The sequence below is a fragment of the Mustela erminea genome, chromosome 11 (genome assembly GCF_009829155.1).
Source record: "Mustela erminea isolate mMusErm1 chromosome 11, mMusErm1.Pri, whole genome shotgun sequence".
Classification (NCBI taxonomy): Eukaryota; Metazoa; Chordata; class Mammalia; order Carnivora; family Mustelidae; genus Mustela; species Mustela erminea.
Window position 1 is genome coordinate 84,519,465 of NC_045624.1, and position 25,739 is coordinate 84,545,203.

Genomic DNA, 25,739 nt, shown 5'->3' on the forward strand with positions numbered 1-25,739 from the left:
TGACTTTGGCTCAGGTCATGATCCCAGGGTCCTGGGATGAGCCCGAGTAGGGGTGGTGGTGGGCGGGAGGGCGGGGGAAGTCCCTGCTCAGAGGGTAGTCTGCAGCTCTCTCCCTCCGCCCCTCTCCCCACCCATGCTTGCAACTGCTCCCACTCTCTCAAATAAATAAATAAATAATCTTAAAAAAAAAATGCACAAAAGAATTACCTTTAACGCTAGAGTTACTCAGTCCTACTGGAATCTTTAACTGTATAGGACCGTAGACCTCACCTATTCTAAATGGTCATTTTGGAAACAATGGATCAGAAATATAAAGAGGTCTAAGCAGCTTATGTAAGGTCCCACAACCACCTAGAGGCAAAGCTAGCACTAGAATACAGACTTTCTGACCATGAGGTTAATTATATTCTCTATACCACCTCCAACTGCCTATCCCCCAATTCTGAGGATAGTCCCTGATAGGATTTCTTCTTCACACACTCATCAAAGCCTAGAAAGCTTTTGTTTTATGCAAACAGACCCCCTCCCTTCTGACCTTCTCCTGCAAGGTTACTAAAGGGGACAGACAGACCTCACTTCCTACATGCTTCACAGAACTCTGATGCTTTCTGATAATTCAGAACACATCCCAACAGAGTTCCAAGGTTCAGAAGTCCTGTCTTCTGACCCTTTTCTTTCTATATAACCCTAAGAGACATGGCAAGACCAAGGGAAAGAGCCACAGAACAAAGACCACTTAAAAGCGGCAGAGGGAGGTGCGCCTGGGTGGCTCAGTCGTTAAGCATCTGCCTTCAGCTCAGGTCATAATCCCAGGACCCTGGGATCAAGCCCCGCATCGGGCTCCCAGCTCAGCCTGAGGCCTACTTCTCCCTCTCCTGTCCCCCTGCTTGTGTTCCCTTCTCTTGCTATGTTTCTCACTGTCAAATAAATAAATAAATAAATAAAATCTTTTAAAAAAACAAAAAACAAAAACAAAAACAAAAAACAGTGGCACAGGGAAGGAGGAAAATGGATTAGAGAGGAGGAAGGGCAAAAACAGAAAATAAAAGGTATAGAGAAAACTTGTACCTTTTCTCTGTAATAAAAGAAATAAAAACAATAAAATAAAATAAAAAGTGATAAAAACACCAACTACTAATTATCCCCATTACTTTGTGTAATGTGTAGATGTAGAAAAAGACCAAAGGAGGTAAAGATCCTAATATCTTAAAAATGTGAGAAACTCAAAAGACAGAGAAAGCATGTGGGGCGCCTGGGTGGCTCAGTGGGATAAGCCTCTGCCTTCAGCTCGGGTCATGATCTCAGGGTCCCGGGATCAAGCCCCACATCGGGCGCTCTGCTCAGCGGGGGGCCTGCTTCCTCCTCTCTCTGCCTGCTTCTCTGCCTACTTGTGATTTCTCTGTCAAATAAATAAATAAAATCTTAAGAAAAAAAAAGAATTTATTATTAAAAAAAAAAAAAGACAGAGAAGGCATGTGCTGGAAAGGTATCTATGAAGTTTCCTGGAAATTACACTGGGCTTGAACATTGTACAACATGCAGATGTAGAAAAAGACCAAGGGAGGTAAAGTTCCTGATTTCCCAAAGAAATGAGAAACTCAAAAGACAGAGAAGGCGTGCGCTGGAAAGGTATCTGTGAAGATTCTTGGAAATTACACTGGACTGGAAAAACGGGGGAAAGGAGGTGAACAAGGGAAAAGAAGACTGGAAAGTTGGTAGAACCATTAATGGGAATAGGCAAGAGGAGAACCGTATTTTGGAGGAAGGACAGAAATGCTGGACCTCAAGGGCTTAGGAAACCTGTTAGATCACTAGGCAGTTTAAAACATTCCCTGGAGGCTAGTAATCAGAGTAGAAAAAGTGGCTGAAAACTTGCAGAGTGAACCAGAACCCTAGAGGGCAAAAAGATAAGGGCCTTGTGAAAAGGGCATGGAATCAGTAGTAAGTCCTGCTTCAGGGATTTTGTAAGGGGAATGTGCACCTTCATTACAGGAACCGGTCAAGACTGGTAAGCCCTAGTAGTACCCACTGCACACACCTTTCAGCTATCTCCCCTCCTCTCTTCATCTCTGCCTACTTGTAGTCTCCTCTGGGTTGTTTCTTTCCTATCTCCTCAAAGCACACAGGACACTCCTAGGCCTGAACAGTAAGTTGGTTTTTCTTGCTGATTTTTCTCAAGAAAATGCAGGTAAGTTGCAAACCAAGCTGAAAGGACAAAGAAAATACTAAATATACATACCACCCTCAGAGTTTACAAAGTAGCTCAAAATACAAATTGAGGCAGGTGGCTATAGCTGGTAGTAATACCTCTCGCAGGAGAACCGTGGCCACAGCACGGCAAGGGCAACCTAGCAACAACCAAGAATGGCGCCTGCTTCGAAGACAAGTTTAGGCAAGGTGTCAGGCGCAGCCCAATGGGGTTGGAAAGGGGCTACATCCAGAGATTAACTGAATCAATATGGAGGACAAATGGGAACCATGTTTTTCAGTGGTAGAGAAGGAAGATAGAAGGACAAAGTTCAAATGAACTTTGAGGTACTATATTTGAACTGGAGCTATCATTGCAAATCCATGGCTTATAATACATCTAAATACGGAGGTAAATATAAATGTAGAGGAACACACACACACACACACACACACACACACACACAAACTTCCTAGCTCTAGCCCCAAGATCTAAAAGTAGTAACACTGCAACAGCAATAAGCACTTCTGGCACTCTTGCTCTCTACCTTGCTCTCTTTCTACCACCCTCCTCAAAGAAATGACTGACTCCAGGGCTGAGGCAGAGGAAGGATAAACTGAACCTAAAACATTGTGCAGCCCTAGAAACTAAGAAAGTGAACAAAGAATGAAAGGGACAAATCAAAAAAGACAAACTGCTCAAAGGGTTCCATTGGCCAATTTAGGCCAATCTGATCATCAAAATGAATAATGACATTAATAAATTGAATAAAATAGAAATCCATGAGTAAATAAATAGGGGAAAGCTTATCCTTACAGAAAAATGCCAATAAATGCAGAAGGAATGACGGAGTTAGAAAAAAAATTACCACTTGGCAACCATCATAGCAATAATTCTGGTAATAATCATCAATGCATGTTAAAACTAGAAGGTGAAGGTGGGATGATGAATGAGTTATTTTTTATAATCTTAATGTGTCTCCACACAGGACACTGTTGATTATAAAGGGAAAAACAAATTTACAATGGAGAAATCTGGCAGATATTCCATTAATCAAGTGATTAATGTAAATACCAGTAAGGGGACAAATTTTATGTTGTTTGCCATTTGATAGGATGCAATGAGAAGAACTAAGTATCACTTCTATGATATTCCTGCCAAATTTGCATAACTTGGGTTTCATGAAGAAACATCACACTACTAACTCAGTATTATGCTGCTAATTGTTAAACAACTAGCTCTCCAGAGGTAAAAAGTCCTTCCTTGTCTGTGGTGTTCCCTGATTTCCATGGTGTAAATAACCCCACCATGGCCAATTTCAACTACCAACTGATAATGTGGACCTAGGAGTTGGGAAGAGCTAGCACATTCCAGACTCACAAGTCACTAGGGAGTCTAATCCTGACCAGGGGCATAAACCCAAATTAAGGGACTTTGTGCAAAGTAACTACCTTGTAGTCTTCAAAAATGTGAAAACCATATAATTGAGTAAAGGCTGATTCTGCTCCAGAATGAAGGAGACTAGAGAGACATGACCACTATATGCAGCGCAGATCCCAGATTAGAGCTTCTGGAGAAGGAACAAGGCTATTAATAGGGACAATCAGCAGAATTTAAATGGGGTCTCTGAGTGAAAGACATGTGGGAGTTCTCTGCACTGCTCTCTCAACTTTTCTGTAAGTTTGAAATTATTTAAAAAATAAAATTGTATCTTTTCTAAAGTACAACTGATTTGTACCCGATTGGGACATTCTGGATTTGAGCATAGGGAAAATGCTGAAAGGACAAAGAGCTGGGAGAGCTAAATGGGAGAGCCCATGCCTGCTCTGGGTGGTGTCTAGTGCTGCTTCGCTCATAGTGACATTAACAGCTGAAATTAAGAACCTCACAGAACAATATTTATTTCTCAAAAGGAACATAGGTTACCAAGACTCAGATGTTTAATTACCCATTCCCTTGTTTTAGAGCATAAAGATACTAGGGAAAGGCAGTGGGACTGAGAGATTTACTTAAAATACTAATATTGTAAAATTCTAATTAGACTATTTTTTAAAGGGAAGCTACTTCGTTTAAATCAACTTTTAAAAATGTACAAAAGTAAAGTAAAGCAAGGTGAAGAGCATTTTGGTTTTAAAGTAAGCATATACTTCTAAATCATCATTCTCTACCAAAAATAAAAAACAGGGAAGAGGGCGCCTGGGTGGCTCAGTCAGACATCCATCCTGAGCTCTTAAATTTCAGCTCAGGTCTTGATCTCAGGGTCATGAGTTCAAGCCCCGTACTGGGCTGTTTTAAAAAATAAATGAAATAAAACTAAATTAAAAACAGGGTAGAGAGAAGCTGGTATCAGGAATTAAAATACTGCAGTGTAGAAAAAAATGGTACTTCTTAGTATTATCCACAAAAATATCTACCTTTTGACAGCTACACTGAACGCATGTAATACACTCATTTAGTAAAAGCAGAATTAACAATTTTTGCTTAGATCAACCCAAACACCATGAGTCACAGGCATGTGGGCAGTGAGTACTGCCTTGAAAACAGGAGATATACAAATCTACAGTGATCTTACTTATTCTGTGATAGAAGAAGTATTTCCTGCATTGGATTTTGAACAAAAAGCATTTGCAAAGAAACAATGTGCAATTCCACTACCATGGTTAAGGCTTGCCATGTTTTATAACTTCAGAGCTAATTCTATAACTCGCCTACTGCCTTAATCTTTGGCATGACCAAGAATTTTCTTTAAAGTATTATGCTTGCCATTCAGGAAGGATAGCTCTATGTCGCAAATACACATAGGAGGAAATGACTTTTAGAAACTTAAATAGTCTAATTAGTGTAGTTCCTTTGTGAGATGGATGATGATTTTGGTCTTGTCTGAAAAAAGGCAAATAAATGTACAACCTGCACCATAAATAAATCATAAACTGGATGTGTTTTTCAACATTGAAAACTTTAACTGAAGAGTTAATATAACTTTTAAAGAATTTACTAGCTTATGAAATCTCAAATGTATTGTATCAAACAAGAAAACCAGTATGTTTCTATTTGAAAAACCTCATCAGGGAAAGAAGCTGAGAGTATTTATTGGTGCTCTAGAAAATACTCAGGGGTATATCAATAGAGCCAACTGAAGATCATCCTTCCAGTACTAAAGGACATTAGAGAGTGGTTATGGGGAAAGTTAACAGTAGCAAATAACTCTTGTTCTAAAACATGGTATGCAATTTCTAGTCCTGCTCTCACTTCTATAAGAGAGCGGGGTGCGGGGGGGCTAGAGTAACAGAATGCATACCATCTCAGTTATAAGAAAACGACACAGGAGCCTACATATTACCATCACAGCTGTGTGCAGCTATGCATACACCTTGAAGATATGCTAACAAAGACTTTCAAAGACTTATGGGTTTGTATGTTTCCCTATGTATCCTCTACAACAGCTAAGTTTGAGAGGTATGCAACAAATTATGTATTATGTACCAGATTTATGTATGGTACCCGTAACTGTTCTAGAACTAGTCCAATTCCAAAACAGAGTGGCTACAGCAACGTTAATGAGTTATCTAGTTGTGGCATAAGTTTAAAAATCTGGGATATACGGACATTTACAAGGTCTTCATCCTTGTCTATGGGAGACAGACTTCACCTAGTTTACTGTTTAAATGACTGAACTATTTAAACTGCAGTCACTAAAAACCAAATTTTTAATCCCTGTACCAAAAATTTATGGTGGGACTACATACCACTCTTACTTACATTATATAGTATACTCCATTATGGGAAGAAAGCCAATTTATTAAATCTTTAACTTTCATTTAATTGTTAAAAACATTCAATATGGAGGTTAAGTGGGACAGCAATATTTAAGGTAGGTCGGTCAGGGGGCACCTGGGTGGCACAGCTGGTTAAGTGTCCGACTCTTGGTTTCCGCTCAGGTCATGATCTTAGGGTTATGGGATTTAGCCCAGTGCTGGGTTCTGCACTCAGCACAGAGTCCGCTTAAGTGAGATTCTCTCTCCCTCTGCCCCTCCACTCCCCCTCACAACAAATAAACAAATCTTTTAAAAACAAACTCTCCCCAACCCCCAAATACCCGCCAGTCTTTTAAAAATAATAATAATAAAGGCTAGGTCAGTTAGGCATGTGAGTTAACATGTGGCCTGGTTTTACTCTGGCATCTGTCTCTAATCTGCCAAGTCAATTTATATTGACTGTTTTTCAGTGATATTGTGATGGTGAAATTAATCCTAAAGGACATGCAAAAAAAATAGAATTCCAAAATAGGTATTATGCTGAAGAGATATACTATCTAGATATAATTCTTCCTACTCAATCTTTTTAGTAGATATTATAATTATGCTAATTTGAGACTACAATTCTTTAAAACTAAAGTACTAAATACTTAGGATATATGGTTGATTTCTACATCTTTGTAAATTGATATTTTCTTTGGCTTTGTTTTCTTAGTTTCATAGAGTTCTTTTACATAAATACTATTTTTTTTCAAATGAGAAACATGTCTTGTTTAAAAAAATAGTTTTATCTTAAGAATGAAATGTACTTAGAAATTATAAATAGAGCGTTTCCAACTTATAAACACAGGATGTAAAAATAGTAGTTTTCTTCCTAACATCTAGAAAACCAAAAGACACTATACACAAAGCTTAGCCATCTGAGGGGCTATACATTTATTTTTGCATGGGTGATGCTAATTCAGATACCTTAATGGAAGTATCCAGCTTTTCAATTTATTATCACCAGAAACAATTTTAAGTCTCAGCTGATCTTGCAGTTTAAGGCTAACTTATCCAAACTTGAAAGAACAAGACATCATCAAGATTTCAGAACTCGATTTAGAACTTCCAAAATTAACATTTTTCTTAAGATCTTTTTGTACCTAATATTTAAAACATTCTCATTCATATGCTAGCAAACCAGTTCCAAATGAAACAGCTGAAAATAGTACAACTTTAAAAACATTTAGATTATAAAGTTGTCACTTTAAAGAGAATAAATCCAAAGGGATTTAGCCATTACATTATCAATGACTGGTAGTCAAGGTCATTCTACAGCCCAAAGGAAGAAAATTGAAGTGTGAATCTCATTTGACTAAAGAAACACAGCAGAAATCCAAAGGCACTAAAACCTACTGATCTAGGGGCATTTTGAATGCTATGTAACAGAAGACAACCAAAACAACTAAATGATTCCCCCAAAGCAAAACACAGTCACTGTGCTATTTATTTTATAACTGCTCATCTCATCAGAAAGTCTTGCGATATGTGTGTAAGACACTGATTTTGCAGAGATAAAATTATCATATCCTACTGTCAGAAAAGAGAGCTATTTATTAAAAGAAAAAAAAACAGAATGCAATTCAAATTCAGAACAAAATAAAACGTAAATCTTTTCTGGATGAAGAAGAGGTGGTTGGAATAGTCAAGGGATCCAATTTAATGCCACGTTATTTCAAACTATTAGGTTTTTGTGCAATTTCCCTCAAAATTACAAGCAATGAAAATACCCCAGGATACAACTGCCTAATTTTCCAATATAAGACAAACTTGATCATAAAAGCACAATCACAAGGGGATGAAATAATTATATTAGGAGAGGAGTTAGTAAAAGTGTTCAAAATAGTTATGTGCAGTATCCCTTTTCTTGACTTATTAACTTAGCAACTTTTATTGTTATACTTGGTTTTACTCCGTATACTCAGTAGTTTGATCATACCATCTTAACATTTTTTACATTTATTACATGTCTATGTAAACTAATAAAATAACTCTGAAATGTTCTGAATTAACTTTTCAAAATAATAATACAAGACTGAGTTAGGTTTATTTTTGCAGTTTGCCATAATTACATTTTCCTATTTGGTAAATGTTTACTGTGATACAAACTATACAAAAAGCCCAATTTGACCATAGTGCCGATAAAAACAGAATAATTTAATAGAAGTAAGGTGGTACTTGAGAAATCACATAATAAATAAAAATCAAGAAATCCCAACTAGATATACTTTGATGTATATACACTCATGCTCACACAGGTATATTTACACAGATTCCAAGGTAAACTTTATGGTCTCTATTATTCCATTATCTATATATAGCATAATTTATCAAAACAAAATCCATAATGGGAATATCATAGCTAAAGTCATTAATATTATATTACCTAAGACTGAAGTGCCAGAAAAGGGACAGTGCATCTCTACGCCATATAAAGCCTTGAATAAATACAAACCCTGATAAAAAGAAAGCGGCGTGCCAGAGATCTCTGAAGACAGTGCCCACGCTGTAAGAGGTGCTGGTACTGTGGCTCTGAGCTGCTCCCTCCTGTGTGTTATCTGTGGTGCTAGAACCATCTCCTTCCCTATGGACTTCCAAATGGGCTGCTTTTCTTAATTTCCTTGATCAGAAGAGATTAAGAGCGGAAGGTGGCTTTAAAATGTTAACAACCACTCTGTTGGTAGCACACTCAAAATTATGACCAAATATAAAGACAGGAACTTTAATACACAATAAAATTCAGTTATTAACGGGAGAAAAGTTAACATCAACATTAAGGTACATATTCAAGAGCAACTTCTATAAATGTTGGGTTATTGTTCCTTGTTCACACTGACAGGTGAGTGAACATTAGGTTGTAACGATATCATTGGACAGATTTTTACAAAGCATTTCTTCCCTATTTGAATGCCACCTATCTGCAGAAGAAGAAAGAAAAAAATTTAGACAGAGAGAATTACAATCTAACTGATCAACAATGCTATTTATCTAGTGTCGGTATTATCTTTTCACAAGGAGAAGGGCTTAAATCTCAACATCCCCAAACTGCAAATGCCGCAATCTCTTAGCAACCATATTCAAAGGAGGAATTGCTCCAAAAGACCCTTAAACAGAACTCCATTGTGCTGAGTGGCCAGAGAGACTTGCTACGCTTACTTAATCAAGAGACAATATTAAACAACTTTGAATAGTATTTAATAAACAGAATTTAGCTGAATTTTTTTTCCTGGCTATTGTTTTTGCTGAAGTATCTTGTAAGTACAAGATTTTGTAAATAGAGGGAATTATCAGCAATTCCAGCTAATATATTCCCTACAATATCAAGTGCCTTGGAAATGAGCTTTAGGAAAGAAAACAAAAACAGGTATGTGGTCTCGTAATGGCCTTGAAGCAAACACATAAACTAAATCATTTGGTAGCTAAGCTTCCTGGTCTATTTAATGGAAGAGTGGCTTTATAAGATAACATTTTATTTGAGTCAAGAACAATCCTAGATTCAAATTACACAAATCCACACAAAGGCTGCTTTTAAAAGAGTACCTTCTTCTTTTACCCCCTGCACTGAGAGGAGGTTTTGGTGTTCTTGTTGACACAATCTGGCAGTGCACAGTTCCCAGGAGCAGCATCAGCCATATTGGCCCAATCACTTCCGTCAGAGGTATGCTATGTGGGCTAGAAGCGGAACAGAATAACACTATTGCAGCAACTACAAAGAGGGAAAGAAAATATGTTTAATTATAGATCTGACAGTCACCTCTTCAAAACGTTAAAGACTGTATTAACATTGCTTCTTCCAGATTATTTTTCTAAATTTAAATTAGTTAAAAACATCACTGCAGACAAGCTCTTTCAGACTATTTTTTTGTTTGCCACTAGCTAACCACAGTATTCGGCAATAAACTCCTGGAACAAGATAACATCCAACACAGTCTCTAAAGCACACATTTTTATGCTGCAATGAAAACCAGCTGCATATGAATCCAAGGGCATTCCTGATAAGATCACAGATTCAAAAGAAACACTAACCTCAAGTGCACGTAATTGCTTTGTTTTACAAACAAGGAAATCTATGATAGGTGTGTAATAAGGCTATAAAGAGCTTCTTTTCAAATAGAGATTTATCGGCTCAGAAATAACAACATAAATTTACTTGGGTAAATTCTTCAGGGAAACGAGTAAACACTCACCAATGCTAAGACTGCCACATGAAGAAGAGATCTTGTTTTTGCTTGCTTAGCATCTTCTATACTTTACAGACCGACACTCACCAATGCTAAGACTGCCACATGAAGAAGAGATCTTGTTTTTGCTTGCTTAGCATCTTCTATACTTTACAGACCGACCTTACGTCTCTCTATCTTTTGGGAGCCTGCCTCCTTTATCTGTCAATCAAATCGTCTTATTTCTCCCACTTTAGGGACAGATGTGTAATCTAGTCTTACCAGGGTCTTAATTGTGGGCACAGGAATTAATAATGAGATGGGCATGTAACCTTAGCTGGACCAATCAGAATCTTTTTCACGGATTAATAGAGGTAGATAGAAAGGCCTTTCTCCCACATCACAAACAGTAAGGACTAAGGAAATATGAAATTGCCAGGGGCCACATCAGCCACCTCCTTAAGAGAGATGAGACCAGCACAATGAGAATAAAATCACCAGTATAAAAAGTGAAGATATCATGTGAGCCGCTAGATCCAGAAATGCTTGAACACAGGGCCTATGAGATCCTAATTCTGTTTCAGCATAATTGGAGAATTTGAAAATTAGATTTTTGTGCACTTTGTTAGCTGTGATTATTGTAATGTGCTTATGTAAGGTGCATATTTTGAAGAGATGCATGTCGATGTATTCAGGAGTAAAACATCATGATCTATATAATTTACTTTAACAAACTATATTAAGTACATATTCTAAAATATAATGATTTAATTAAAAAGATGGGCATATGCTATTTAGAATGACTATGTAACATGTAAATCAGGACTCTTTTGAGAGTGAAAGGAGAGTTGTTAATAAAAGCACAAGGACAACACAGTAGATTTGGACACTTGGACAGCCCCAAGCAAACTGAATAAATAGCTATCTCAGTTATTGTTTTTGTAGTAGTCTATCTAGTTTTCTGGGTTTTTGGAAAATTTTTATGATCAGCGGCATAAACAAAAACAACACTTTTTACAAAAGCTAGCTTGCATTTGTTTTTTTTTTTAAATTTTATTTATTTATTGACAGAGAGAGAGATCACAAGTAGGCAGAGAAGCAGGCAGAGAGAGAGGGGGAAGCAGGCTCCCCGCTGAGCAGAGAGGCCAGATCGGGGGCTCAATCCCAGGACCCCAGATCATGACCCGAGCTGAAGGCAGAGACCCATCCCACTGAGCCACCCAGGCACCCCTTGCATTTGGTTTCTGCCACCTGCAACTGAAAGGATCCTGGTCTACCATACCAAGATATAAGCTTCAAATACCAGTTCATCTCCTCACATGTGTTAAAAGGTATCATAAACACAACTACTCAGCTTTATGTTCTCCTGAATAATAAGTTCCTTTACAAAGAAAAAAAAAAAGACTTAAATTTCTTTCTTTTTTTTTTTTTTTTTAAAGATTTTATTTATTTATTTGACAGAGAGAAATTACAAGTACACTGAGAGGCAGGCAGAGAGAGAGAGAAAGAAGCAGGCTCCCTGCTGAGCAGAGAGCCCGACGTGGGACTCGATCCCAGGACCCTGAGATCATGACCTGAGCCGAAGGCAGCGGCTTAACCCACTGAGCCACCCAGGCGCCCCAAGACTTAAATTTCTTAAAATGCCAATCATCTTTATGAATTACCCAGGAATGTAACTCAAAAATCTCTGCTTGTTCTGTAAGAGTCCAGAATTTTGAAAACTCTAGTCTTTGCTGTTTTTAATATGAACTCTGATGTGTGACCTTTGTTAAATCCCTTTACCTTTTTGAGCCTTGGTTTATTTTTTTTGTACAATAAAATAGGATGTAGGTACTATAAATTCATGTGAGGTGATACATACAAAACACTTTGAGGGCACCTGTGTCGCTCAGAGGGTTAAAGCCTCTGCCTTTGGCTGAGGTCACGATCCCAGAATCCTGGGATCGAGACCCACATCAGGCTCTTCTGCTCAGCGGGGAGCCTGCTTCCACCTCTCTCTCTCTCTCTTTCTCTACCTGCCTCTCTGCCTACTATGATCTGTATCTATCAAATAAATAAAATCTTAAAAAAAAAAACCACTTTGAAAAGCTTCTAACAGAAGTGAATGTGTACTTAACACTGGCAAATAGTACTTTTACTTGCTATCATTAACTTAACTACCTTTAAAAAGAAGGGGGATGCAAATGCAACTTAAGAGGTTCAGAGTTTCAGGGCATCTTGGTGGCTCAGCGGGTTAAGCGTCTGCCTTTGGCTCAGGTCATGATCCCAAGGTCCTGGGATCAAACCCCAGATTTTCTCCGTCTCCCTTAGCTGCTCCCCTACTTGTGTTCTTTCTCTGTCAAATAAATGAATAAAATCTTAAAAAGAAAAAAAAAAAGAAAGAAAGAAAGAAAGAAAGAAAGAAAGGTTCAAAGATTCCTGGGGCGCCTGGATGGACCCAGTGGGTTAAGCCCTTCACTCTTGGTTTCAGCTCAGGTCATGATCCCTGGGTTCTGGGATCAAGCCCGGCATTGGGCTCCATGCTCAGCAAGGAGTCTGACATTCTCTCTCTTTCTCTCCCTCTACCCCTCCCCCCACAACTCTCCCTCTCAAATAAATACATAAATATTAAAAAGAAAAAAAAAAGAGAGGTTGAGTTTTGGGCACAGACAAGAACATCTTTAAAAACTTTAGATTTTGTATAACCTCTTTCTGGTTATTTATCTGTATTCTTTCAGCCCTATCAACACCATCCTCTGGTGGGGCTGGGAACCAACAAACCGTATTTTGTATCTTAATAGGAAGTTGTTATATTCTGTAAAATTCTGCCACATGAAGAAGAGATCTTGTTTTTGCTTGCTCAGCATCCTTTATACTTTACAGACCAACCTTACGTCTCTCTATCTTTTGGGAGCCTGCCTCCTTTATCTGCATCAGGAAAAGCTGGGGGCAAGGGAGCAACTTTATTCCCCCCCCCTTTTTTTTTTCCTGGTTGTGCCTGTATCCATATCCCTTCTATGGCCTCAGTTCCTAAGACAGTGGTTCTGGTATAACCTCCAACCTGTTGTTCCCCTTTAAGTGAAGGGTTACGAAGAAATCATTCACTTCTCTTATATACTGTTAAGTTATACTTTTTGATCATTTAATGAAGTCCAATGAACTAGACAGAACTACTGAAGATTTTTGTTGGGCAGTACTTCTACAGATTCCTCTAAGAGCTCAACTAAGACAAAATGTTTTATTAGGCATGAAAGTTCCAAGGCAGGATTTCACATACTGGTCAAGCAGAACTCTAGGGATAATCATTAGAAATATAAGATATCTAAAGTTTAATTTTTAGGTCAATCTTTGAGATTTAGTGGCAGATGTTAGGCACTGGGAATAGTAAGACAAATAAGACCACAGTCTCTGCTCACTGCCTCTCCTCAATTTAGAAGAAAAGAGGGACACATAAAGAAACAAAATACCTATAATAGACTGAATTACGCCCCCCACCCTATTCATACGTTGATGCCCTACAGTGTCTATATGGATGTAGTAAAGGTTGAATGAAGTCCTAAGGATGGAGCCTTAGTCCAATAGGGCCATTGTCCTTTTAAGGCAAAGAGATACCAGAGATCTTGCTCTGCTCACACACAGCGGAAAGACCATGTGAGGACACAGTGAGCAGGCCGCCATCCACAAGTCAGTAAGAGAGACCTCACCAGACACCAATCCGATGCCACACTGATCTCAGACTTCCAGACTCTAGAACTGTAAGAAAATAAATCTCTGCTGCTTAAGCCACACAGTCTATGGTATTTTGTTAGGGCAGCCCAAGCAGACTAATACATACCTATGAAGAGTGCTATATATTGGGAGGGTGGATAGGAAAGGATTCTCAAAGAAGGTGGCACCTGATGCCTAGTCTAACTGAGAAAACAAGTAGATGCAGATTAGGTAAATATAAGGGAAGAAGGCTACTCAAAGAAAGGGGCAGACAGAAGGCAGACAGAATTAAAACACACACACACACACACACACACACACACACACACACCCCACAAACAACACAAAAAAGAAAGAGCAAAGAGCTAATTTAGCCTGGTAAAACCTGGGGAGAGATTCAACAAGGGACAGACTAAAAACGTGGTTTTCCTCTTGAAGGCAACAATAACTAGGAAGAGATTTAGACCTTAAGTGGCTAGTCTGAATTTCCAATTTAAAAGGTAAAAGGACAGAAGGTAGAAGATATAAGGGCTCTTGGCAGTAATCTGGGTGAGAAATGACATAAGCAAAAAGCATAAATGGAGTCGAGAATACATAGCTGAGATACTTAAAAGGCATGTAATTGAAATAAAAAACTATACACAGTTATACAAAACCAAATCTGACTGCACATGATTCCTTCTACTTCTTAGGAGAAAGGTGGGATAGAGAATAAGGTAATTCAGAGCACTGCACCATACTTTTCTACGCAAAAATGTGTAGGCACAGGGGTTTCAAGCAGTACCAGCGGATTCCTGGGGTCATTAAGGCTGATATCATTTTGTCACTGGCTGTGACTCGAAGCAGGTTAAATCACCTCTTTTATTTAGTAGGAGAATATTCAGTGTTCACCACTTAGGAACACTTACAATGTCAAACTTTGGTTCTGAAATGAAAAATATCTTTTTCATGTCTCATCTAACCTGTCTTCCTTATTTAACATAGACAAGCCAGTAAGTAAATTTCAGACACAATATATGCACTCTAGTTACAATGGAAACTAGTCATTATAATAGCAAAAGATAGCAAAAAGCTTAAATGTCCAACACTGATACAGCACAGAATATTTTACAATAATTTAAAATGTATTTTTAAGACTCTGATACTTATGATGACGTAAGGCAAAAAAATATAAATTTTTATACAGAATAATCTCAACATTTAAAAATGTTGCAAAGTAAACTGAAAGGCAAGATTTTGGGTAGGTAAATTAAAAAAAAATTTCCTACATTTTCTAAATTTTCTGCAAAGAATATTTATTATTTCTTTAATTAGAAACACACACTTAGTCTCTCCACTGATAAAAATCACAAACCTTCAGAGTTTACTCCCTTTCATGTATATAAGATGTACCCTGGTTTAAAAGAAACAACTTTACCTAAATAAATGTCTATAGGTTTTATTACATTTTCATTTACTTAAGACATTTATCTGAAAAAAGAAAAGATATTTACCTTTTTACTTAAGAGTTTGTTGATAAAACACATTTAAACAATCATTCAGGATTACAATCATGTTTTTAAAAAAGCAAGACATTAGAATGACTGAAAGGATAACCACTAAATTAAAATCACTGTTTTTATTAGAGCACAGGGATGTGAGTGGTGTCTTCCTCAGGCCTCCGAGCGCTCTCCAGCATCATATATTATGCATTATATGCTGTGGCTCTGACTCGGCACCCGAGTGCGTCCGTGCTGGTAGGCAGCATACTGGGACTGTTGAGCACGTGGCTCTGCAGTCAGACTGCTTAGACTTGAATATAGACTCTCCTGCACCTGCAGACTGTGTGACTTTGAACCCTCAGGTCCTTCAGATCCCTTTCTGTCAGTTAGGTGGAACACCAGAACCTGTACTTCCCTGCATGGTGGCTGTGAGAATTAAACGAGAATCTGAAGAGCACTCAGAAAATGGGGTATAGATTCTCCGTATGGAATGAGGATAGTCTCAGAAGACAATGGTTAAAAGAAATAAGAAACCATGGCTGAGACAGGAAAAATGAACTCATACAGCTTGTATAAAAAAGACTGGTGGTAGGTATATGTGGTATGTATGTGCATTTGAAGAGACTTTCTAATGGTTAAATATCTCTCAATCTGTATTTTTCTTTAGCCATCCACAGATTCTAATTTTCATTAAATTATATTGGAAAATAACTGCTTTGTTTTTTCAAACATTTCTAATACCAAACCAGCTATATTTTATTAAATGAAATATCACAATCAATGTGTATCTTCACACTTAGTATAATTAGTATGTGTTTTTTTAAAAAGCCTTAGTAACTCTAAATACATAACACCCTGAAAGTTAAAAGCAAAATGAATTTCTATCACTTAATTATACCTTGCAGAAGATAAAGGACAAGAAGCCAGAAAAAGATGACTTTTGATGTTACTTGTAACCACCACCGGAAGAAAAAGGGGAAAAACACAACTCGAACAATTCCCTTTCTAGTCAGAGAAGTCCAAGGACTTTCAGGTTTTGCCTTTGCAAATGCAGACCCTGGAACAAGTAAAATAAAATGACATAGTACATTTATCATTCTTTAATTTCCTTTGAGAAAAAATTTCAATATCTGAAGAAAAACTATGTCTAATTTTATTTTGCATTACACTATGAGAAATGCCCAATTTTGGGTATTAGACACATTTAAAAACATTCTTCATGCTATCATATTAACTCAGGTACTCTGAAAAAAAAAAAACAATTTTTAACTGAAATAACAGAATTTCTCCCACATATTTTATAAATATAAGACAATGTTCAAATGTCAGTTTCAATTAGGAATTAAAAGTTACTTTAAAAAAAAAAGTTACTTTCATTTTTATAACCAAGCCATATAGCTTGCTAGGCAAACACAAGCTGGTTTTCTTTTCTTTTTATTATTTCTTAGACCGATCTTTAGTGGGAGTAAAGACTAGTCAATGGTATTTAAATACCTCCATTATCCCTTTCTTGTACAAGTCCTGCCTTCACTTACACTCACATTGCTTTTATTCCTACAAACATATATCTAACCCACTTTGAATTCTCTTCCTTCAAGGTCAATTTCTAATTGCATTAAGCTTTAATTTATTCAAGACTCACCTCTTACAAGATCAACATCTATGAGGTCTGGTTTCACATGTGCTGTTTTCTTTGGTTTATTCCTTAAACCCTACAATATATTAAAGTAGAACTGGTAAGAGAGTAGATCTTAGAAGTCCTTATCACAAGAAAAAAAAAATCTTTGTAACTGGGTATGGGGATGGATGTTCACTACTTATTGTGGTATCATTTCTCAATACGTACATATCTCAACATATATAAATATCAAATATGGAATCACGCTGAATACCTAAAAGTAATATTATCTCATAAGTCAATTATACCTCAATAAAAAAATAGTATTGGAATTCAATAGATGTATTTTAAAATCCAGGCTAATAAAAAATAATCAAATTCTAAAGATTTCAACTAAAAAAAACTTTAAGGAATATACTGGAGAAAAATATAAAACACGACATCTTTGTTACAACTGGAACATAAGTATAGTATTTTAATACATTTTGTTATTTCCCAAAAGGATCAATTTAGGGATGTGTGGACAGGGGAGGGCTGTTTATTACTGAAAGCAAAATTCTAGAACAACGACTATCACTACAACCCAATCTGGATGTGCAGTCTGAGACAGTCCATGAGACTGTGTGAGCCCAGGTTTGCACAGGAGAGTGTGTTGAGGCTGGCTGGGGGAGCAGGGGCCCTGAGAGGCCCTCAGGGGTGATGCTGGGGATGCTGCTGCAGGAAGCAGTAGCTCACAAAGCTGGGGACAGACAGGGATGCAGACTTCTCAGCTGATGCCAACACGTGGGGGTGGTATTAGCTGAGACCCAGAGAGGATGATGCATACCTCAGGATCGCCACTATGTTCACATGCCAACCACTAAGGAGACCACGATACCACCTAGTCACCTTAGAACTTAGACGCCATGCCCAGGCGAAGGAGGAAGTGAAAGCGGAAGTCACAAATTTAATTAGTTTAAACTCGGAATTATTGAACACTAAGGTTAAGTTTCTGCCACCAGTGTACAGAATGGGAATAAGGGTAGAGATCAAAATCATCATACACACACACACACACACAACTTAAAAGTAGGATGTTAAGAATTGGAAGGGCTTAGGCTAAATTCCCCAAGAAGCCAAGTGCTGAGATATGAGACATGGTGTTTAGATGATTTATTTACTATTCCTTCAATTAATCAAGTAACTGAGCAGTAAATTCTATTTGGTCCTGATCCAAAAAACGATGACCCCTAAGGTAAAAATTTAGTTAAGTACTGTTTGCATCCAAAACAAAGAAGAGGAGACTACTTGAGCTCAGAATTAACTGAGATGTTTAAACCAAATGCACCCTGAAATCAAGAAGCAATGAACTGTTGAACCCTTTCAAATAGTCTGTCCATGTGAAGTGGGAAACTACTCAAGAGGTACAAAAACAAGAGAAAAAAAGAGGATAGAAGACATAGTCATGGTAGTTTTATATATAGTCGGTCCTCATATTCATAGATTCTTTATTTGCAAATTTATTTTATTCCCAAATCAATATTTGCTGCACTTTTGCAGTCATTTGCAGATATGCACAAAGTTAAGAGTGGCAAAAAATTTGAGTCACCCAATGTGCACACTCCCAGCTGCAGTCAAACAAGGCAACAATCTGCCTTCTTATTTCAGCTCTCATGCTGAAAATAAATATCCTTTTCACAGTCAATTTCATGCTGGGTTTTGCTTTTTTTGTACTTCTTGTTGGTAATTTTGTTGTTTAAAAATGGACCTCAAGCACAGTACTGAAGTGCGGTCTAGTGGTCTAGTAGTGTTCCTACGTGTAAAGAAGGCTGTGATGTGCCTCACTGAGAAGATGTGTGCTAGATGAGCTATGTTTGGGCTTGAGTTACAGTGTCATTGGCCATGAGTTCAGTTGTTAATGTAGCAACAACATCTATTAAACACGGTGTCTTTCAACAGAAACATACATAAAACAAGGATATGTACTGATCACTTGATAAAGTGTGACTAGAGGTGGAGAAATGGTCAGTATCTGCTAATTCAGTGTTCATGCTGACTTTATAGAACATAACTCCTGTGAATTAATGAGACCTGACTACATCTGTACTTTATTTCCCATTTTAATTCATGATAGAGTGGCTCGCAGACTATGAATCATTCCCAGTATTTTGCAAACTGGAAAAGCAATTCTAATAATACATATGTGTAAAAACAAAATTTCATTAATAGAGAACTATTTAAATTTGGTATGAAATTTGAGATTTAACCTTTATTACTGCCAACATTTTTTAACAGTACTACATATTTTGATTTACTTCTTTTATACATTATTTTTTCACATAATTTGAAAATAATCTTATTGCCAATGTTTTATGACAAATCTGAAGCTTAATTTACTGCTGTATACCTAAAATTTTTATCAGGTTGTTTCAAGAACTTAAAGTTCTTATGAGAGGAACAGTAAATTAACTTGATTTATGCAATTGTGTTGTTTTTCAACATGTTCATTCTTCTTGACCTCTTTCATATGTGGTTCATTTCCTATTTAATATTTTATTAAAACTTTAGTTTGAGCTACATTGTAGAGTCACAGCACAATTGCCGGTTTTATTTATTTATTTATTTATTTTGAGAAAGTATGTGCACATGAACAGGGGAAGGAGGAGGTAGAAGGAGAGGGAGAGCGCGAATCTTAAACAGGCTCCATGCCCAGCAGAGACTGACATAGGGCTCGATCTCACAACCTTAAGATCATGACCTGAGCCAAAAATCAAGAGTCAGACACTTAACTATTTATTATATTTTTTTCTAATTGCCAGCTTTGATAAAACTCACCTTCACGGTAACATATCAGAATATTTAGAGAGTTTAAAATAAGAAAAGCAAAGAAAAACTTCACTGATATATCATCTAACATTAATGATTTTAAACACAAAAGATATTAGCACCCATATGTAAGCACTCATAAGATCTGATTTTAATTATGTAGATATTTTAAGCTGGAAAATTTTAAGCTGGTTTAGAATACACTATATTCATCCAAAATGGCATAGCTTTCAGGACCATCATTACTGACCATCAAAAAGTTTACATGAACAAACAAAAAATGAAAGCAAAGTTCAAAAGAAAAGATCTTAGCAACTACTGACTTAACTAGAAAGTAGAAACAATCAGGCACTATAAATATAATTAATCTCCAAGAAATCCAAGTAATATATTCTTTATTGAATATACACTTAAACTCTTAGAGTACATTCCTAAGGCACAATAACACAAGTTGCATGAAATTGTGAATTTTTAAAAATCTGTAAGTACACAGATAGTGTTGAGTCAAAAAACTTATAACAGCTGTTTAAATTTAGGAAGTACTACTGTTCAACGATGCAGACGTCCCATGGATGGAACTATTATAATACTGCGATTCCACCAAAGGACATAACCATCAGTTTCACTTTCCATAAATCCTATTTAGTTTCCCCATCCTGTTTTTCCTCTATAATGATTTTAAATAGCATGTTTCTTTTTTATTGAAGATTTATAACTCTAGTAAGTACTAAAACTAAGAGAAATTCCATTTACTTTTAAATTTGGGTCAAGGTGAACAGAAAATGGAAGTTTTTGGTTATAATTTCTAAAATGTTTAAGAAAAAAAATAATTTGTTGGGCGCCTGGGTGGCTCAGTGGGTTAAGCCGCTGCCTTCGGCTCAGGTCATGATCTCAGGGTCCTGGGATCGAGTCCCGCATCGGGTTCTCTGCTCCGCGGGGAGCCTGCTTCCTCCTCTCTCTCTCTCTGCCTGCCTCTCTGCCTACTGGTGATCTCTCTGTGTCAAATGAATAAATAAAATCTTTAAAAAAAAAAAAAAGAAAAGAAAAAAAGAAAAAAAATAATTTGCAACTTAGAAAAAACTTTAGCAATATCAACTAAGGTCTTCAATTTTAAAAAATAGACATTTCCAAGGAATATATTCTCATGGCTTTCTTTGGTTTCTTTAGTTGCTGCTCACTGCTGTGACAGTAAGAGAGAGGACAAACGCATTCTGTATAGTGTTTTCTAAGGATGAGGTACAGTGTTTTGGGTTTCTTTTTAAATCAAATATTAATATTAACAGACCACGGTTGTATCTTTACCTTCCTTAGAATAAATGCAAAATTATTTTACACTATAAACAGTTTGCCTCCACAAGGGAATGTTTCAGGCTTATCAACAAAGTGACCCCTTTATTTAATCCAAAATAATAAGAGTAAGCTTTAATACTGCTTTTACTTCTTCACTTACTATTATAAAACGCTATCTTTAAAGGGAGACATACTTCAGAAAAAAATTACAGATCTTAGCCTTCTCCAAGTTCACCCTGTCAGTGCATCAAGGAACGGCTAACATAATCCTGTTACCCTAACTTCTGTTTAGGCATTAAAATAGTTCTAAAAGTGAGGAATGTAGTATTTTCTGATGAGCGGCTTAAACTGTTTCAAGGCCTCTTATAAACCTGCATGTTGCTCTTCGCTTGCTTGAGTATCCTCACTCTGCACGATATTCTTGCCAGACTCCTGTCTCATGGATCTCTTACCTCCTTCCCTTTTATCTCTTCCTTTACCTATTCATTAAATGTTGTTTCCCAGTGTTCTGTTCTCAGCCTTTTCCTGTCATCAGCCAGTGTAAATCGCACTCCTACAGTTGTATTGATATAATGTGTTATAAATAAATGTGTATAGCACACATATACATACTGATATACACACACTTTCACACCGAGGACTCCCAAATCTCCCTCCCAAGTACCACCTGAGTATTTCTAAAGCATAATTTACAAATCTGCTCCTCTTCTAGTATTTCTCACCACACCTGAGTGAAGTTTCTAAAACACAAATTTAATCAGGTAACTTTTTCTGTTTAAAATCCTTCAATGTAACCCTCATCATTTTCCAGATTATGTTCAGACTCTCCCAGGTGAGTCAGTTAAGCCCCTGCACAATCTGACTTCCATTTTCCTTTCTAGATTCATGCCCAACCACCCCAATCTCCTTCCTCCATCCAACCTATTACCAGTCAAGCTCCTTGAGGATTCCTCAGTCAGTCCTATTCCTTCTTTCCTGCATGTTTATTTTCATATGCTCTTCATTTTGTCTGGAATGTTTTCCTCATTCTCCCCAATGTTTGTCAAACTCAGCTGATGAGTCACTTCCTCTGAAAATCTTTCCTAACCTCCCCAGGGCTGCTTCCCCCTGCACTCCCCAACAGAGACCTAAACTGAATCGATCTCATTTGTAATTATGAATCTCATCTACACAATTATAATCCATTCCATCTTTCCCATGATTTAATCCTGTATTTAACACATAGCAGGTGCTTACAGTAACTTATATTCTTCCTGAAAATAGTTTAAAGATTAAAACTGACCAATGGCAAAGAATCTTGCTCTTTATTATAGATAACTAAGTTGTTTAAACACTGAGATTTTTTTTTTTTGACAGATTTTTAAGAAACTATAGACACAGGTTTCCAATCTAACATAAACCTTGTCATATAAAATAGAAAATGTCAAGCCACTGAAGTAACATTCTCTGGGCTCAGATTAAATTTAGCTCGTGCAGGAACACACAGATTAGTATTATCTATGTAAATGAAAAATATAACTCTTATTATCAATAAGGAGCAATTGCTAAGAAACAGAACAAGTTTAGTGAAAAAATAGTTTTCATGCTAGAAAGGTAGCCTATAAGAATGTCTTATCAGCATAAGTGATTACATGTTTAAGAAGAAACCACCTACTACAAAAACATTTCTATTAATGCTTTACGTTCTTAAGTTCTTTTTAAAAATGACCAACTCTTCAGCGGCTCTACTTGCGTCCAAGTCATTTTGTTAGTAGCACCAAAAGCAGGTCTCAATGAAGCAGAGCAGCATTTGACAGGACCACTCAGGCGGGAAAAGTCCTGAAACACTTACCAGTTTAATAAACTGTACAGAGCAATGACAGCATCAAAGGGGAGGAAAAGCAAACTAGAAGTATAAGGTGACAAGTGAAAGGGGAAGAGAGCTGATAAAAAATAATCATTAGAAAATAATTTTAAAAAGAACAGAGGATGCTAAAAAGCAATAAACAAAACAAAACAAAAAAACAAACAAAAAAACCCATCAGAGGTAAAGACACATGACTCCACCAGCATAAGAGTTTACCTCTGTATTTAAAAGTTTGGATACAATAAGTAATATTTATACCTTAAAAGTGTATGGGAAGATAAGACAAAATGTGGTTAACAATCAATTTATAGAACTATGTTTCAGAATATATGAAATGAAATATACTTGTTACCTTGATTTCTCTTTGCTCGACAGATTTTTCCCATATCTGTTGATCATATGCTCCAATCTATGTAAATAAATAAAATACAATATTGCATTAAATGATCATCGTTGGTACCTGTCCAATAGCTATAACTCTGCTTGCATTATAAGCAACTCTGCATTCATTCAGCACCAAATACGTTCAGCTTTATCTCAGACTTCTGGGATCAATATTGTATTGCAGTAGTTCTCAAAGGTACAGCTTCAGGACCAGCAGTTTTAGCATCACGTGGGAACTTGCTGAAAATGCCAACTCTCTGGCCTCACCCCAAAGCTGCTCAGTCATATGGCTGTGGCCCCAACTATCTGCGTTTTAAAAATTCCTCTAGATGATTCTGATACACTACTAAAGTTTGAGAACCACTGCCCTAAGGGAATCCTTTATTTAAAATAAACATAGCTCTGGTACCTCCAAGAAAAAACTACCAATAATAAACCCTATGGAGTTATTTTTAAAGAAAATACAAATGGGGGCACTTGGGTGGCTCAGTTGGTTAAGCAACTGCCTTCAGCTCAGGTCATGATTCTGGAGTCCCGGGATCAAGTCCCACATTGGGCTCCCTGCTTGGCAGGGAGTCTGCTTCTCCCTCTGACCTCTTCCTTCTCATGCTCTCTTTCTCTCTCATTCTCTCTCTCTCTCTCAAATAAATTTCAAAAACTTTAAAAAAAGAAAATACAAATGTTTTAGAGAATTAAAAATTCATAAGCATATAGATCAAAATTACCACTTGGCTTACAGTTTAAGCTAGAAAATAAAGTCTTGAAAGTGACTGAAGACGCAGGGTAAATACTGAGAAGTAGAATTCCTTTTAGCTTCTATGCCCATCACTCTCAGACGCTGTAAAGTTCTCGAACTACACCTTCACCTGGGCAGGATGAACAAACCATTCTTACTGTCTGTCTCTAAGTTCTTTGCTGTTAACACAGATTGTCCCCAGTGTCCAACGGGACACGGAAGTGGGTCATTAGCTTATAGTTTTAACTGAGGATTTTCACTTTTAGCATTAATTGAAAACTAGAATTCTGAGAAATTAAAATTACTTCAGTTAATTACTAGATGAGAGAGATAGAGACCAGATTCAGGCAGAGGTATTATAAGGATATCCAGGAAAGAGTATTTTCTGACTCATGACATCATTCTACCCAGAAGAATTTTTATCTATAACACTCTTTAAAATCTTGTTTCAAGAAATGAGAAATTGAGAATCCAAGCTGGTTTAAAGACAGACATCAAGGGGGTAGAATAAAATGATTACATGACTCCATAAGTGCCTTTCATTTTGATTATTCGCTCTTACATATCATCTTATTCATACTAACTTCTCCGGTCCTTTAAATCCTTTTCTTTTTCATCAACTACCTGTAACTCCTTTCTTATTTTTAAAAATCACTTTGTGATATACTATACCCTGCAAATTAAAATCTTAGAACACCTAGACCAAGCCACATGGACTGAACAACTCACGTACATGTAACAAAAATTGCCAGGAGTCTCTCTCTCTAAAGCAGGACAGATTAGCAATAACCAACTGATTGGACTTAATGGCAGAGCTGACCTGCAGTAACTAGCTGTCTTTTACCCTCCTAAATTTTAAATTCAATCAATCATCTTCTTTAAAAATCAAAAAAGATAAATATGGGAACACAGATTCTACAGGAGCAATTCTCCTCTAACTTGATAATTCAGAATGACTGAGTTTAATTCAATCAAAACTTATTTTTAAAATGTGCAACGATTTCAATGGCACTGTATGCTTTTTAGTGAAACAATCACCCAAACTAATAAAGAACAGGTACTGATATGTTTTAATGATTATTCTGGCAGTATTTTGTTTTCACATACAAAAGAATACACTAAATTCTCTTTAAAAAGAATTCTATTTTTATGTCAAGATGACAAGAATATGGACATGGAAATTTATGTCCCACAATTTTAAAATAAGGGAAAACAAAATAATGCATATGCAAAAGACCAAATCAGAAATGCATGTCAGTCCTTGGACTACGTAGGTATGATGCAATCCCAGCATGGTACTCAATAGCTCCAGACTTAAAAAGGCTCAGAAAGTCTAATAAATCCTGTGGGGAAGAGGTGGCTAAAAGTAGAAAAGCTTTTTGAAGGCTGAGGTACTTGTAAATAGCATTACTTGTAAATAATACTTGTAAATAACTCTAAAAAAGGGCAGTGGTGGTGAGATACAATCTTATAAAAAGGATAAAGATGGCTTATTTTACTGGAGTTCATTTTTCCCCCCAAAGATTTGATGGGTTAGAGGAAGAACAGCTTTCACTGTAATAGAATGTGGGATCTTAACCCCTTTTTTTTTTTTTAAACTAGATAAATGTCACTTTCAATTACAAGCAGTTAAATGTCTTTCCAGGGGAGACATCAGTTTTCCTTTGCAGAGGACATATTTTGTTTTAAAAACACTACCAGATAGACCTTTCAGTTACATGAGCAAATAGACCACTTTCTTGAAAAA

At 36.8% G+C, this 25,739-nt stretch overlaps 1 protein-coding gene across 8 annotated transcripts in view; it reads right to left on the reverse strand.

The window, feature by feature from the left end:
* Positions 1-25,739, reverse strand: part of PHTF2 (putative homeodomain transcription factor 2) — a 120,376-nt gene that overhangs the window by 31,899 nt on the left and 62,738 nt on the right. For 4 of the 8 annotated variants that reach the window (XM_032304073.1, XM_032304070.1, XM_032304071.1 and 1 more), the window contains 6 exons: positions 23,225-23,281; positions 22,858-22,869; positions 16,956-17,025; positions 16,212-16,370; positions 9,526-9,691; positions 8,441-8,605 (listed from right to left, as the gene is read on the reverse strand). In XM_032304073.1, coding sequence (XP_032159964.1) covers positions 8,441-8,605; positions 9,526-9,691; positions 16,212-16,370; positions 16,956-17,025; positions 22,858-22,869; positions 23,225-23,281 — 629 coding nt within the window. The remainder of the gene's footprint in view (positions 1-8,440; positions 8,606-9,525; positions 9,692-16,211; positions 16,371-16,955; positions 17,026-22,857; positions 22,870-23,224; positions 23,282-25,739) is intronic. The other 4 variants (XM_032304074.1, XM_032304072.1, XM_032304077.1 and 1 more) reach the window with 2 other exon arrangements.